Source organism: Symphodus melops (genome assembly GCF_947650265.1).
Source record: "Symphodus melops genome assembly, chromosome: 5".
Lineage (NCBI taxonomy): Eukaryota > Metazoa > Chordata > Actinopteri > Labriformes > Labridae > Symphodus > Symphodus melops.
Window position 1 is genome coordinate 17,300,339 of NC_136695.1, and position 15,872 is coordinate 17,316,210.

At 41.7% G+C, this 15,872-nt stretch overlaps 3 protein-coding genes and 1 long non-coding RNA gene across 7 annotated transcripts; all 4 read right to left on the reverse strand.

The window, feature by feature from the left end:
• Positions 1–241: 241 nt before the first annotated feature.
• LOC306824364 (uncharacterized protein) lies at positions 242–2,575 on the reverse strand. The gene is made up of 3 exons (XM_079344476.1): positions 2,263–2,575; positions 1,903–2,092; positions 242–1,806 (listed from the first exon to the last, which is right to left on the reverse strand). The coding sequence occupies exons 1-3, from the start codon at positions 2,281–2,283 to the stop codon at positions 359–361; spliced, it is 1,659 nt and encodes a 552-aa protein (XP_079200602.1). The 5' UTR covers positions 2,284–2,575; the 3' UTR covers positions 242–358.
• A 2,114-nt stretch (positions 2,576–4,689) lies between these two features.
• Positions 4,690–5,220, reverse strand: LOC306824096. Its single transcript, XR_013779093.1, has 3 exons — positions 5,136–5,220; positions 4,921–5,038; positions 4,690–4,786 (listed from the first exon to the last, which is right to left on the reverse strand). It is a non-coding gene; the product is annotated as an uncharacterized lncRNA (long non-coding RNA).
• Positions 5,221–5,600: 380 nt separating this feature from the next.
• On the reverse strand, positions 5,601–10,576 carry LOC306824099 (uncharacterized protein). Of its 2 annotated transcripts, none has more exons than XM_079344075.1 (4): positions 10,212–10,576; positions 9,500–10,055; positions 8,243–9,204; positions 5,601–7,875 (listed from the first exon to the last, which is right to left on the reverse strand). In XM_079344075.1, the coding sequence occupies exons 2-4, from the start codon at positions 10,044–10,046 to the stop codon at positions 7,225–7,227; spliced, it is 2,160 nt and encodes a 719-aa protein (XP_079200201.1). In that variant the 5' UTR covers positions 10,047–10,055; positions 10,212–10,576; the 3' UTR covers positions 5,601–7,224. The 2 variants fall into 2 exon arrangements, with proteins under 2 accessions (XP_079200201.1, XP_079200202.1); XM_079344076.1 differs by having other exon boundaries at positions 10,202–10,284.
• A 366-nt stretch (positions 10,577–10,942) lies between these two features.
• On the reverse strand, positions 10,943–15,657 carry znf576.2 (zinc finger protein 576, tandem duplicate 2). Of its 3 annotated transcripts, none has more exons than XM_079344079.1 (5): positions 15,367–15,657; positions 13,889–14,063; positions 13,665–13,780; positions 13,171–13,314; positions 10,943–12,699 (listed from the first exon to the last, which is right to left on the reverse strand). In XM_079344079.1, exons 2-5 carry the CDS (start codon positions 14,031–14,033, stop codon positions 11,860–11,862), a joined length of 1,245 nt encoding a protein of 414 aa, XP_079200205.1. In that variant the 5' UTR covers positions 14,034–14,063; positions 15,367–15,657; the 3' UTR covers positions 10,943–11,859. The 3 variants fall into 3 exon arrangements, with proteins under 3 accessions (XP_079200205.1, XP_079200203.1, XP_079200204.1); XM_079344077.1 differs by having other exon boundaries at positions 13,889–14,068; positions 15,367–15,652; XM_079344078.1 differs by lacking the exon at positions 15,367–15,657 and adding an exon at positions 14,827–15,198 and having other exon boundaries at positions 13,889–14,068.
• Positions 15,658–15,872: the final 215 nt, after the last annotated feature.

Consider the following 15,872-nt stretch of genomic DNA (forward strand, 5'->3'; position numbering starts at 1 on the left):
CTTGCTTTAATACAAAGTCTTATCTGAAAATGTTACTAAAAGACCCACAAATATGGGTAACTTCTAAAATTCCTTTATGATGTCACATCATATGTCCATGTCTTCCAATGCTGACAGCACAATAAAACAACTGCGGCAGTAAGGTATGTATTTTCAAAAACAGGCCATTTGTAACTTGGAAAAAAAGGAACAACTTAAACACAAGTACGTCAAAGCTTTTTTTCAACTCAAAAGGAGCCTAAGTACAGAATATATATTTTGACATCAGTAGTTTACAACACAATGGTTGTAAACTACACAATAAGCAATGATTCTGTTCTATTCCTTAATTCAGCTTTTTGTGACGTAACGCATGATTTCACTCTCCGCTGTTAAAGTCCTTCCTCTGACCCTCATCCTCCTCCTCACCTCTGCCCTCGGAGGAGTAGTGCATCAGAGACTGGTGTCTGTTCCTTGAAGGTGCATCCTTAAAACGCAGGCCACAATCTTCACACGTGTACGGGAGCGCCTCTCTGTTACCGCCTGGCTTTGATCTCTCTGACTGGCGCTCATTCCCAACAAGAGGGGACGGGCCAGGGTGAGCGGAGGAATCTGTGATATTTGAAGCTGCGTGTAAGTTGAAGCCCAAGTTGTTGGTGGTATTCAGGCCAATAGTGGGTTGAGGAAAAGTCTTTGGACGCCCAAGAGGAAAACCATGAGCAGGTCCAGCTTCTCCAGCATGTTCAGGTGCCAGTCCGTGGACTGTGCGGTAGTGGAAGCGGATCCCTGAGCGGTTGGAAAAGCCCTTCCCACAGAGGCTGCAGATAAAGGGCCTCTCTCCTGTGTGGATACGGGTATGGATCTTAAGAGCTCCTGACTGAGAAAAGCATTTCCCACAATGGCTACAGCGGTAGGGTTTTTCTCCTGTGTGGGTCCTCTGATGGGCACGGACCCCTGCGAGATGCGGAAACCCCCTCCCACAAAATCTGCAGGAATACGGCCTTTCCCCTGTGTGAATCCGCCTGTGGATCTTCAGAGCCCCCGACTGGCTGAAACTCTTCCCACAGTCAGAGCAGGAGTAAGGTCGGGCTCCAGTGTGCACATTGAGGTGAATGCGGAGGTTGCTGTGCGAGTTGAAGGCCCGACCGCACTCTGTGCAAAGGAAGCCAGATTGTTTGTGGGCGTGCTCAGAGCGCTGATGCTGCAGCAACTGTGACGGTCTGGAAAAAGAGGCGGAGCAGTGCATACAGGGATGCATCGAAAACATGGTCGACACTGCCCTGCCTCTTTCCTCCTGCTGTTGAATGTGAGTTTGTCTTCGCTGATGGTTGTTCAACTGAGAGCAGGTAGGAATGGAGCGCTGGCAAGACAGGCATGGAAAAGGGCTCGAGAGGTGAGGGCAGGGTAAACAAGAAGTTAACGGACAGTGGTGATGGTGAAAATGATGATGGGCATGGGTGTGAGACAATGGCGAATCTAAGCCATCTTGGTTGGTCAGCACCTTGTTGCAGGTTTGGAGGCTGTGATTGCAACACAAACAGGGAAACATGGAAAAGTGGGATGAGGAGCCAGGGTCCGCTCTCGGGGGAGGTAAGTCTGAGGATGTCCCAGTCTCTTCGTCTGTCTCCTCTCTGCTGGGGCGGCAGGATGGTCTGGTCTCCAGCTCGGATATAGTTGTGCTGCTTGGTTCAGTGTCTGGTAAGCAAATACTGAGGCTCACTGGAGCAGTGCCGCTGGAGGACGATGATTGTCTGGGTTTGAATGACTCAGATGAAAGTGGAGAAGTGGAGTAAGGGCAGCCAGGGCAGGTGCAGGCAGAATGCACATCTACATGTAAAAGAAGAGAGGGGAAAAAAAGTTTTTTGGTTTTTTTTTTTACATATTGTAAAAAAAAACTAAATTCAAATAATCTCAGGCTCTTACCTTGTCTCATAAGTATGCGCTCTCCTTTGTTTTTTGCTGTCACAGTCTGGATCTCTTTACCAGTCTCTTGCTTGTCTTGAGCAACGCTCCAAGCTGCATTGAGCACATTTGGCTGATTCTTTGTGCTCTTTCCAGATGTGACAAGGTCACCGATGAACTGATGCATTTCCATCCAGGAGGACTGACCATGCTGTAGAAAGAAACGAGGCATATTTACACAGAGAGGATAAGTAATGTTTAAAAAGTTGCTTTTTTAAAATACCACAACTGTTGTGTCTCGTAGTCATGAAATAAACTCAACTACATTCATGGGTTACCCTTAAAATCGCGAGATTAAAGTACAGGGTGTTGTGTACTTACGTCGCTCTTGCGTTTCTCCATGAATGTAAACAAACGCTGCTGTTGTATCCTGCTCGACCTGCTTCACTTTTTGAACCTCGATTATTAATAGTTTAATAAGGGTGTAAAGAACTACGCTGCACACAGGATATGATAGTTTCCTTTATTTCATGGTCACCTCTCTACTGTTGCACACTCCTGTCAAGACATCTCCCTAGCATAAATTGTGTTTCCGGGTTCTTCTGATCACGTGACATGAGCTGCTGTGTTTTTTTTTGTTTCCTTCCCATTTCCTCTTTGTTTGGATAAAACTGTACAGCTGCGCTACCGTACAATAAGAAACGAACTTACTTTTCTTTCAAAAGAAAAACTGAAAAAAGCATTTTTTATATATTAAAAACGTTCAACTGTATTATTAGACCATAATCGAGAGAAAACTCAAGAATATACAATAAATTCAGTAACATCTAGACTGAAACAAGTCTTTCAGACTAAGTTGTCAAGTCAAACTGTCTCAGTGAGTTATGCTGATTACACTGAAACTATTAATATTCACTAAAGCAGTTTATTATATGCATGTCCCTTCGTACCCGAGTGTCTGATTCTCCTCTCTAAGGTCAGCAATATCTAAGGGTAAGTGACGTCCTGTATAATAGTATGTAATGAGCAAAAGATATCAAAAGACTGGATGGATGATTGTGCTTTTGTAACGTTGATGACCAGTGGTTATGGTTTAGGGACATCAATGGTTTTTATTTAAAAACAACAGTTTATCCACTGTGGCAGGTCTTAAGCGATTTCTTTTTTTGGACAATAGTTCTCCTGCTTTAGAAAACACCCGCTCACAGGGCACAGATGAGGCAGGCGTACACAAGAATATCACTGCTAATTTATACAGATGGGGATAGACATATTTCTGTCTCTCCCAGTATTGAAGGGGGTCCCTCCAGTCTTCCAATATTTGGCTCCGTCATATACCGTTGGACCTCAATATTTGTGTCTGCAATGGCATTAGATGTTTGTGTCTGCCTAACGGTGTCATCCAGGTGACGCCACAGGTTGTTACCTAAGAAATAAGAAGAGATTTCTGTGAGTTTAACTGTTTATATAAATGCAAATTAAATGGAATAACAATACTACCTTGGGAAACAGCCTCAACAGTTGTTGACGTAGATGGCTGTGGTGATGGTGGTGGTGAGGAGGAGGAAGAAGAGGTGGTGGTGGTGGCCCTCACTATAGAAGCACATTCCGCTTTTAGTCTTATTTCTGCTTCTGTCGCTCTTGCAGGGCTGAGAAAGCCACATTTTCTGAACCTTGGATCCAGTAGTGTGGCAAGGCACGTAATGCTCATGGTTTGGATCCTATCCAGCTTCTCTCGAGAGAGAGAGCATCCTCCGCTTCTTAGCCAGAGGAGACCCAATGATCCACCATCGTAAGCAAAGGTATAACCTTTGAGCCAGACACCCTTTTTTCCTCAGACAGCTCCGTGGTAGCGTCATGAAATGGTCCTAGGACAATCAGACACTTGGAAATTATGCCATATTCCTCTGATGAAAGAGGTGAGATGTCTGTAGTGAGACTTGCCAAAGCAGCACCCACTGGCGCTCTTTGCTCAAACAGTCTTTTCAGCATATTGTTAGTGCTGTTCCAGCAGGTTTCCACTTCCTGGATAAGTTTGAGTTTGGGCTTCCCCAGTTGTTCTTGAACCACTGCAAGTCTCTCCTTACAAAATACAATTAAAAAAAGCATTAATTTGTCAAGGCAGCAAAACTATAAACTAAAGTAGCTTTAAAGAAATTGTAATTAAGCTAAACAACTTACCTTTGCAGTGGTACTGCTCCTTGATTTTTCCCACCATCTTCCTGGACTTGGCGCTCAGGGGTCTGGTCAAGGGCCTTCTTCACCACTAAATTCAGGGTGTGAGCTACACATATGGCATGTTTGAGCCGTAGCTCCCTTGCACAAGCCCCCACATTGGCAGCCCCATCTGTTACAAGGCATGTAACTTTGTCTGTAATAGCCCATTCATTCATTCATGAGACTTTCACTTGTGCAATATTTTCTGCAGTGTACGCCTTGGGAAAATGTTGCACTCCCAAAACAACTGTATTTAATGTGCTGCAGTCATCGACAAAATGGCAGGTGACAGCCAGATAGGCTTCTGTATTGATAGAGGTCCACATATCTGATGTCAGACTCACAGCTGCTGCCTTCTCAATGCTAGCCTTAGCTTTCTCCTTTATCTCCTGGTACCTGGCCTCCACCATGGCTTTCAGGGCCTAAAGGAAAGAAAAAGCATTTAGTTTAAAAGTACAAGGTGGTATAAAATTGTGCTTTTACAGATTAAAACCATCAACAATGTGGTCAGGCAGGACTGAGGCTGAAACCTGACTCCATCAGTCACAGGACAGCCACACTACACACTGCAAGCTAGGATTTAACGATTTAAAAAATCTTTTAAAGCCTTTGTCCTCCACAATACTAAATGGCTGGGTGTCCTCAATCATCATGCTAACCAGGTCTTCATGTATTTGAGATTTTTCTCCTGAGGAAAGAAAATAAAAACAAACCACAAATATAAATATCACACAAATTAACTTATTACAGTTGTACTATATTGTTATATCATTTGGTCACATTACTGCATGCTTTATTATCATGCCATTTTTGATGGCTCACCTGGTCTTGGCTCACATGCGGTGTTGTCCTTATTCTCATGCAAAGCTCTGTAGTGCCTCAGCATGGATGAGGTGTTGTTGCTATACACCAGCTCCCTGGCACATAGCAAACACTTCACCTTGTACACAAATAAAGACAGCTGAAGATAAATTGATTTGCACAATCAATAATAATGATGAAAAAAACGTCTTCTGTAGAAATATTATTGTACATACCTTGTTGGGAGAAATGAGTTCAAAATGTTCCCACACAGGAGACATCCACCTCTTCCTAGCTGGCTCCATTCTCTTCTGAGTCTCTCTTTCCTGACTCTCCTGAATCTCCAAACTATCTCTAACTCTCTCCAAAATATCTGTAACTCTCACTGACCGCAACTCTCCATCAAACACCCACATTTTGAAGAGCCTGGGGGGTTTATATCGCGGTCATAACTCGCGGCAAAATTCGAACCACTTCCTGAAGTCACGTGGTACAGCCGGGCAGCGAGGCTTCGGACGTCATCATTTTCGGCTCCTCCCCTAAATGAAGCTTCGAAGCCTCTGTACGGAACGTCACATCACTATACATGAGGTTTTTTATATCCCCACATGTCGGATCTATTTAAGTGTTTATTTAGCTTGAGAACAATTTGAAGATATCCACAGACAGGAAATGATCACAAAAACACAAGAGACAGAAAGTCATGTTACTGATCACCATCCTTATTTGCATGTACACAATAATCCATCCACCGTGTTTACATCTGTATAACCACAAATCCAGTGTTTCTTACAACTTAATACAGATAAATAAACCCCAAAAATCATGTATGTGTTGCTCACAGAAATACTGCTGAGAGAAAAATTGCATGGACACGACGGCTAGCAACAGTTTGCTCCAGTGAGAGTTACAAACATCTGTCAAAATAAAAACAGCAGAAACTGGAGCTTGGAATGTATTCATAGAAAAACTAATGAAAAAAACTAAAATCATACTCAATAACCAAAACCCACAAAGTCAAATGTTAAATCAATTCAACATTGTTAAGAGTGAAAAAATGTGCCAATGTTTACGGACCTTTTTTTTTTTACAAGGCTCAATCGTCATGGTAACTTATACTGCATACCTAAACTGCTGTAGAGGATGCTGCATTCAGGGCCCAGTTGTTCAAAAAATGTAATCCAGTAAATTATCCAGATTTGGAAATTCATTTTACTACTATCTATGATAAGTAAATCCATACGGCACACATCTCTGTTTTTCAAAGAACTGGACTGGATCAAGCATATCCTGATATCTTACTGACTTTAAAACCTTATATGGGACTACACTTAAAACTTTGCCCTGTGGAGCCAACATCCACATTAAACTGAAAAGTCCTAAATTGCTCTGCATTCAATTCTTATGGAAGAGCTGAACATGGATGAAGTACCGAGAGAAATATAAATAGATCAATAAAATAGAAAAAAATAAAAAAAATAAAGATTTTATGCGTAAAAAAATAAAAAACCTTGGTCCCAACACAACTGTCCTTAGCTGCTTCTACACCAGCCCAGGCATCTTGGCCTCCAGTCAATCAGGGAATGATCCGCTTGTGCTTTTCCATCTCCAGTTCTTATGTAAAATAAATTAACTTAAATTTTCAGCCTCTATTGCCTTGCATGCAGCAAAAGATCAGTTCTTTGCACGGATGCTATTTTTTTAATGACTGTTCTTCATAGCTACCTGAGCAGGGAATGTGGAACACCACAGCTCCATTTTCTGTGGAAGATAAGTGAAAACCACCATGTCCCGTTAAAAGAAACTTTTCTAACTTAGTCATTAAAACTAATTTTTCTGATTGAGGTGTTGTGCTGCCAGTTAACGAAGGAAAGCCTGATTGTGTTGTAGTCATGACCACAGTAACCCTGACCAAGACCAGAGTGCTCAAAGACTGACACTTTTAGGCATCAAGACCTAGACAGAGACAAGACCAACCCCATAAATATCAACCAAAAATAATCAACTTGTGTGCAGGGCACATACCAACACCTGTAACTGGGGGGAAATCAAACTAAAAATAAAGTAATGTTGTATGTTGTTTTAGAAAGTGTTACTGTCCTTCTGAAAACAGTAATAGTGTGGAAAAATTGCCAGTCATTGTTGGTCTTCACTGGTTTAAAAAAAACCAACAAAAAAAAAACAGAGTTGGCCATGTCTAAAAAAACAAGACAAGAACAAGTAAAAATCCTTTCTGAGACGAGAGCTTTGAAATAGTCATCTTGATACCAGGAACCATCTCAAGTACTACAGCACTACGATTATGTCACACTAGTAGCAGGTCCCTCAGCTCTCCTTCTTAATGTCCGTTATCAGTCCAGTGGAAGTTGACAGATCCAAAGGGTCCATTTCGCAGTTCTTTGCGTCAGTGTACGCATCACTTTTGATGTTTTTCAATGCACACCCTTGAAAGCTATTAGCCTCTGCTGAGATATGACATTCTTCTGGCTCATTTTTAACAGAAAGGAGAGGAACAGCACTCAGAGCAAACTCAGGTGCATTACTCTTTTTCGACAAATCAAAAGGTGCTTCGTAATTTGGAAACGGTTTCATCTCCGTCAACAAATCCAAAGGGGCATTGCCATCGTTTGGTGTTGTGCAGACAGGAAGAAACAACACAAGTTCAGCTACTGGAGGGAGAGGTTTGTCAAGAGTGAGCTTCCATACACCATCTGTTGCATTAGAGCCAGCAGACGCACCCTCTGGCACCAGTCCAGGGTTATGAGTCACCTGCACCGGGGCACAAAGGCTTTCTGAAACATCAGCAGTTGCTTTAGCAGTTTTACGTCTTGATGATTTCAGTCTTGAAAATGTCCTTTGTGGTTTTGGTGCCTTAAGCATTGATGGACTCGGCGAGTGTGGATTTGAATCGACTGTCGCGGGCCTTGTTGTCTCGGATGAAGAGCTCTCTGGGGCTGGCCGTTTCTTGGCCGAACTCTTAAATGAGAAACAACAGAAACATCACGGTCATTTAATGAGTTATACAAAACACAAGTGAGACATGTCAGTATAATCACAGTGGAGAATACACAAAACTGCAGTTTAAGTGAAAGCAGACGTCCTAAGTCTGTCCTTGATTGGGCGTGTCAAACCTTGGTTTGATGTTTCCAGCAAACAGTAAAGCCTGAAGGAATCAGCTTTTAAAACGTTTTTAAATGTCCATCCAAAATGTAACCCAGATTCTTCACAGTCCTGTTTAAGGGTGGTTCCGGTCAGACTTTAAATGGAAGTAATATGCAGAAATATGGCAGATTTAAAGGAGTTGAATTTATGGGAATGCAAATCATTAACACCTCACGCTCACCTTCGGCTGAGGTGCTTGTCCACAGGTCTTAAGGTGGCTGTCGTAGTTCTGCTGGTGGGGAAAGCCTAGTCCACAGCTCTGACAAAGGCATGGCGAGTTTCCAGCATGACCCCCCATGTGGGACATTAAGAGCAAGGCCGATCGGAATCCCTTCCCACACTCGGCACATTTCAGCACCCTCTGGTGAGCCCCGGCATGTTGCTTCAGCTCTTCCGAAGTGTCAAATCTCTGTCCACACTGCAAACATCTGATCTGGTCTCCTTTAGGCTCCTGATTGCCCCAGCAGCCCGTGTCCTTTTTGTGCTGCTCAAAGTCCTTCTGACTGAGAAACTCCCTCAGACATGCCACGCAGTGAATGCGTTCTGGTTCACACTTATGTTGGAGGTACAGTTTTGCCAGGCGGAAGTGGCAGCGGCATCGGATGCAGGTGTAAGGCAACAACCCAAGATGGGAGAAGCTGTGTTTCAGGAGAGCGTTCTTCTTCGTAAAGGACTCTTTGCAATCAGTGCATCTGAAATTGCGATTGCAAGTCTTCTTCCTGTGGCGAACAAGCTGTTTTGTAGAGGAGAAACTGCGGCCACACATTTCACATTCAATTCTCTGCATACATAGACGCTGCTCGACATGATGGGAACAAGCCTCTAAGGAAGCAAACACACGTTTGCACAGGTCACACTCGTAATATTCATCCTGAAAGTGATTAATGGCCAGGTGATGTTGCAAATCCTCCTGGTGTGAGTAACCCTTACGACAAATGCGACACTGAAAGCTCTCGGCTTTGTTCTGGGCGTGTGTGCGCAGATGGGCACGGTAGCTGCTGATCTGGCAGAAGCGCTTTCCGCATTCAGCACAGCAGTAGGGGCGGGCTCCGGTGTGCAGATTCATGTGGTCTTGAAGTTTGAATTTGGAAGGCAGCTGGAGACCACATACACTGCAGATGAAGTCTCCCGATTGACCCGAGTCTGTGGAAAGGAGAAGAAAAATTTAAAGTGTGCCCGATGGTAAAAGTTCAATCCATCAAATGATGAACGTTCGGCATCAGCAGAGAACCAAAAGGCATTACAAGCCCTCATTAAACAACGGCATGCTTTCATCATGTTTTTATCTTGATTATAGGACAAAAAGATATTTCTGGCAAAGGGAATCAAGCCATGCAAAAATATTTTTACGACACTTTGATAGAGAGTTACAGAAATGTCCCACAAATCAAAGTGCTTAAAACGTTGTGAACAATACATTAAGGCGATCAAGTCTTACCACTTAGTTCGTCTTCTTCCTCTTCATCTTCTTCTTCCTCACACATTTCAGAAACATCACTATCATCAGACTCGTTCTCGTCCTCTTGTTGCTTCTTTGTCAAACCCTCTTGCTCAGGCTTTTCATTTTCAACAATCAGCTCATTACTGTGATCCGGATCAGTGATGGGTTGTTCTGGTCCAGAACTGAGAGGGTCTGAAGTGGGCACAGGCTGTCCAGGAGCTCCTCTGTCTTGTCCAGTTTGTACATTTGCTGCAGGAGTTAAGTTTGACACAGGTGGAATAAGATCCACTGCATTTTGTTCAAAGCTGGAGGTCTGCTTGACATCAGCTGCGTCTGTCTCCTCTTTAGACTGATGGCTCGTGACAAGCAGCCTCTGTTTGCGGGTGGATGAACGAGTGACAGGAGGGTGAGTGGGTGATAAGGAGTCATTGGGTGACGTGGAGCGGGCGGGTGCTTCTCTAACCGAAGTGTCCCGGACATGAAGGGTGTCTAGCGGAAATCCCAACTTTGTAAGCTGGATGTCAATGGTGTATTCAATGGACATGACTGCGGGCTGAGGACACATGAGCGACAGAGTTTAGAAGGGGTGAAATGGCCTTTCAATATAGAAAATTACTCAATAGTTCTTGAGTCAAGTCTTTAAAAATACGCAACTTCTAATAAACAAATGGGGATTTTTTTTCTTCACGTTTAGTATACCTGGCCTTACCTGTCGGGAGACTACATCTGTGGCTGTGCTCCTGTGTCGTCGTTTTCTTCTTTGTTATTCGTTAACGAGCTTCATGTAAATCCACCCTGGGACAAACCTCATGCTGTTTGTACTCACACACCTGGAAGAGAATTAACTGTGATGGCAATGCGTCGCTCTACTTTACCCTTGGATTTTGTTATATAAAGGCAAATATTGGTTGCACCATTTAGAAAATATTCACCGACTCGAGGTGTAATATGAATGATGACGGTTCGACATTTAGCAGGTACTACAAACTCACACGAAACAATGGTTACTTAGGGAAAGGAAAACACAAATGAGCAACGCAAGACCGGAAATGGCTGTGGGCGCTCGAGCACGCCCCGTGTTTTGGGGTAGTATTACAACATCTATCTACACACGCGCACACTTCTAAGCTCAAAATGAACGGGCTGTATTGTATGTTTGCCATTAAAAGAATTATCAGTAAACATTTTCAAAATATACTGAAAAGGGTTTTACTGGTTTACTGTCGCTAAAGTCATGCACCAACCAGATGTTCTCACAGACTCAAACATCTGAGAAGTATTATTAAAACCACAGTCCACCATTAATACAATCCTGTTTTAAAGATGGCAAACTTGTGATACTTGCTCTGTACATTCCTCACATCAATATTTCAGTTATGTTTCCAGCACTTAAAATATTTAAAAAAAAAGACAAATAATACAACTTCTTTCTTCAGCAGCCTCCCTTAGAATAGCACGGTTTATTACATTGTTTGCAGTGTCCAGACACATTGCAGTGGGAAGAGAAACAATCAGATCAGTGAATAACACGATATCCACAGTTCCCTATGGGATTTTCAGGCATTTAAGGGCCATGAGTTCCATTGAAGATAATGAATAAAAAAATAACAGGACATTTGATTGTAAGACAAATAAGTTTTATCATGGTTCATGTCTGCCCATGGGCAAAACACTCCACAATCATCTGAAAATTGTTTAAAATTTCATTTTAAGCAGAGGTAAATCATATCATTTTAAGATTATTCCCCAATCTGACTTAATTTAGAATTTAACATCAAAGCATTAAATGTATAAAAAAAAAGCAAAAATGTGGCCCAGAAGCTGTACAGTACAATTCTCTTTTGACAAACTTCTAACATTCAGACGTAGTAACTCTATTTTTAGTTGGCTTCAAAATGTTTACTTAACAATCTGTAATGAAAAATAGACAAAAAAAAAACAAAACATTTTTTCCACAAAATGAGTTGAAAAACTCAAAACACAGTAATAAATTCACACCACACGCATTCCAAACTGTAAAAAAAACTGAGAGAAATTATTTTTAAAAAGTTAATTAAAACATGTTTTTTTTTTTGTTTTTACAAGTTAACTACACCTTGTGACAAAAGGGGAAACGGATGAATTCAGCAACATCTGGTTAGTCAATTTAGGATTTGAATCTCTGTCCATAATTTCAATAGCTCGAGATCAATACTCAACTTTCAATACAAAACTTTGCTAAAATGTCACTCTCGAAAACCATCTCATCTGAAAAGCACCTATAGCACCCGATCTCTAATGTTAAAAGAAAAGGGACAATTCATGACTAAAATCTTCAAAAAAAAAACTGCACTTTCTGCACGGTCCCCAAGTCTCAATTATCTCTTGGCACTTGGGTTTTCAGGCTTCTCCTCTGGGTGGCTTTTCTCGTGAGCTTTTAAGGTGCGCTCACGGCCAAAGCTCTTCCCGCAGGTTGCACAGGCGAAGCGACCCACAACATGAGCTCTTGACATGTGGGCATCCAGCTGCTCAGGACGGGCGAAGCTCTCCTCACATTCTTCACAGGGGTGGGCTTTCCGCGGGGTGTGTTTCTCCTTCTTGTGAGCTCGGAGCTGGATCAAGCTGGGGAAGGTGAGGTCACATTCAGGACAGGGGTGCTGACGGGCTGGAGCCGGATTTTCTTTAGGTTTCTTCTCTTTTGCAGAAGCCTGACTTTCATCCTCAGGACTCTTATCTTCCGTTTCTGATTTTACCGCAGCTTTAGATGGACGGCCACGCTTCGCTGCACCTGCTTTACCTTTTTCCTCAGCTGAAGGAGCTGCTGGCTCGGATGTGCTGATGGCTTTCACCTCCTCTTCGGGCACATCTGCTTCATCCTTTTTTTTCCGCTTTCCCTTTTTCTCAGTGACCGCAGGGTCTTCGGTTTTGGTGGGCCGCCCACGTTTCTTGACTGATGGAGCGCTTCCGTTGCATTGCTGACCTTCAGGATACTTTTCCTGGTGTGCCACCAACTCTGGCTCTGTTTCAAAGCCCTGGCCACACTTAGCACAGCGGTGGGTTTTTGTATGCTCCTCTGGCTGTTCTGCAGGTTCTACGTCTGGACGTGGATGCTGGGTAAGGCGATGAGTACGCAGCAGTCCAGCACTTCTGAAGACTTCGTTGCAATCTTTACATACCAACTGTTTCTCTGGACACACCTGTCTTCTGTGGGCAGTCAGCTGTGTTGGTGAGAGATACAAAAGAAATAATTTAGTATTAGCTACTATGTGCCTAGTATTTATTCATACATTTCTGTTGTTCTTTTATTTTTTTGAAGTCCTTTTTCTGTATTTATTTTGGATATTTCTACTTCAACATTATATAATATTTTGATTTTTAATCTCCTCTGTGATTGTTTTTTTTCTTCTTTCCCTGTCATGATGTTTTTGATGACTTGTAAAAAGCACTTTGCATTGTGCTAGTAATACTTGACTTGTCTTTTAATACTTATTTTGGGGTGTGTGTGTCTCTGCTTAACTACTCTATCTACTGTCCTCTCAAATAATGGCATAGAGACTGGGGAATAACATGCAGGAGCCACTCAGTTGGAAGTCTAAAGCCTCCATGCGACCTACCTGTTAGGCGCCACAGGTGTGTTATTTGAATGCTTCCAGTAAAAATGACAGTAAGTATAAAAACATTCGACTCACTTCAGAGAAGGTTTTAAAGCTCTCCTTGCAGTGAACGCATTTGAAGGGCTTGTCGTCCTTGCTGTGTGTCGGCTGGTGCTGTGTCAGCTCCTCAGAAGAAGGAAATGTTCGGTCACACACATAGCAGGTGAACAAGGTGTTTCCCTGTAGTAGATTTGAAAAAAAGAAAAAGAAAAGAGGGACATGGGTAAATTGGATTCAAACACAGATGGTACATTTATCAGGGGAAATTATTGGAAAAGAAAGTGTGTAACTGTCATAACAGTTTAAGAGCAATTAGGCACAGATATAAGAAAGGTAAAAACAGTATGAACACTGCAACTCGGTGACAGTAAGGACAAAAAAAAATTGTTCTTATCTCCAAATAAATGATCATCAGTCAAAGTGTTGACTTTGAATGTTCCCAGAATGTATTTTATCCACATGGGAATGACCTTTACACACACAAAAGACACAGCTCTAGTGAACTAGGTGACTGTTATTGTGAAGCTGACCTGCTGAAGCTGTTGCTTGTACTCTTCTCTGTGGCTTTTCTTCATATGTCTTTCTTTGGCTTTGGCACTGCAGAAAGTGATGAAGCACTGGAAACACTGCAGATTCTCATGCTGGTCTGGAGGGACATAAGAGAATTAGAGATCAGGGTGAGACTATGTTAGTTTGTTTAGCTGCTTGCTTTTTGCCCACTTCATCAAAAAGCTGTTACCATGATTCTACTTACAGGGTTGAACCGTTGATGCAGGAGGTCCATTCAGAGTGATGGGTTTGTATGGTTCAACTGGCTTTTCTGGCGGGACCTCTGGAGGTGGATCTGGCAGTCCCCGTCCCATCACTATCTCCTCTATGTTCAAAATGTCAGAGTCCATCCTGGCACTCTACGCAAGCCTTCCAAACAACTTTCCTGAGATGAAATTTAAGATCAAGATTTAAAAAAAAACAAAGATCAAATTAAAGAAAGCATACACTAATAAGGTCCTCAACATTTTCAAAACGTAGATACTCGACATCACTCATTTAAAAAAATAAAGTTCTTTTTTTTTTTTTTAAATGATTGATAGTAACTAAAAGTACCAACACTTAAAAAAGATAAGCTAATGCTTTCATGATCCCCAGAAGGGAAATGCAGATGGTGCAGCAGCACAAAAAAGTGGTACGTAGTGCAAAATAAAAAAAAAATAGCACCAGAATAGATAAATGAAATAATAATAAGACAGGTATACAACTGGAACATGAAGTAAAGTATAAGGGACATTAAAGTGACCTCTGCATTTGTATTTACAGATGACATACAGTTTGGTGTGCAGTATTTGGTTTCATGTAATGTAAGGTGCACACATCGTCAGATCTTCAGTCATATTTTAAACTCAAAGCTGTGCAGAGCAAAGAAAGAGAGGACAGCTCAAATACACTATCGAGTGGCTTTAATAACTAAAACAAATAAATGAATACATACTAGAGGAGACTTATTTGTTCTCATGATACCGCAACACTTAAACTAAAAAAAGCATATTGCAGTTTTAAATTAATTATAATAACACAATACATAAGAAAATAAAAGTTGTTAGTTTTAACCATTCACTGTAAATATCAAACTGCTACGGTATTTTACCATAATGATAATAATAATAACTTATTATTATTATATTCAACAGATCAAACCGTAAATTCCGCTATTGACATGTTAGTATTTGGTAGCTGTAATAGAAGTGTGTTTAAACTGTTTAAGAAGTATCACTCAAGTTTCAGCTAAATGTGCCTGTCGTTACGTTACTGTCTGTAAGGCCGCGAGCTAATGCTAAGCTAACTAGCTCAGTGCAAGCCCAAGAGCATCCGGCCATCCGTTTTCTAGTAAGAAAATGTATAAACTGATGTGTATTGTGGACTGGAAACGTTTACATAATGATAACTACTTAAGTGCGACATATGTACACGTAGCTAACAGCAATAATAATAATAAAAAGGAAAACAATATCCTGAGTTAGCATATGCTGGCTAGCTTTCCACTGGTTAGCGCTAACAACACTGGCTGCCATTCAAAAAGAAAGAATACTTTCTGAGCCTTTTCCCAGCACCATGTTTTAACTCGTTGTTTTGGTGCTTGTATGCATCTATGATATAATCCACTATGATGCAAGTAAGTGTGTGTAAATATAGTAAACGTTGTGAATAACACGAATACAGGACAGACGTTTACGTTACCTCCGCGCGCTCTTTGAAGGTAGTTTGACCCCACAGAAACACAACGGATAGATCGGACACTTCCTGGTGAACGGTCGTGATAGAGGTTGGTACTATTAAGATGGCTGCCGGTGGACTAGTCGGTACAGTGTTTTTATTTGATGTTAAGATCTGGGGCACAAATCGGTAATCAAATACTATACTATAGTAACTACAAGAACAGCCAAACAAAAAACGTGGTTACATATGGGAGTAGGAAATTTGTACCTGCCTCCTTTTCTATTCAATCCGAGTCTATGGCTGATTTCTATCACGTGACCAAAACCAATTTTGTGAAAAGTGATAATTGTAGTTGCCCTTCACTGTACTATATTTGATTTGTCCCATGCAACCCTTTCTATAACATATTAAATTGCATATTAACCCACAACAACAAACTAGATGCTCTATTTCTAGTTTACAGGCACTTCCTCAAATTTTTTTAGTATAGCTGCACTGTCGTTCATTTACTGCTGTGTCCTTGAATT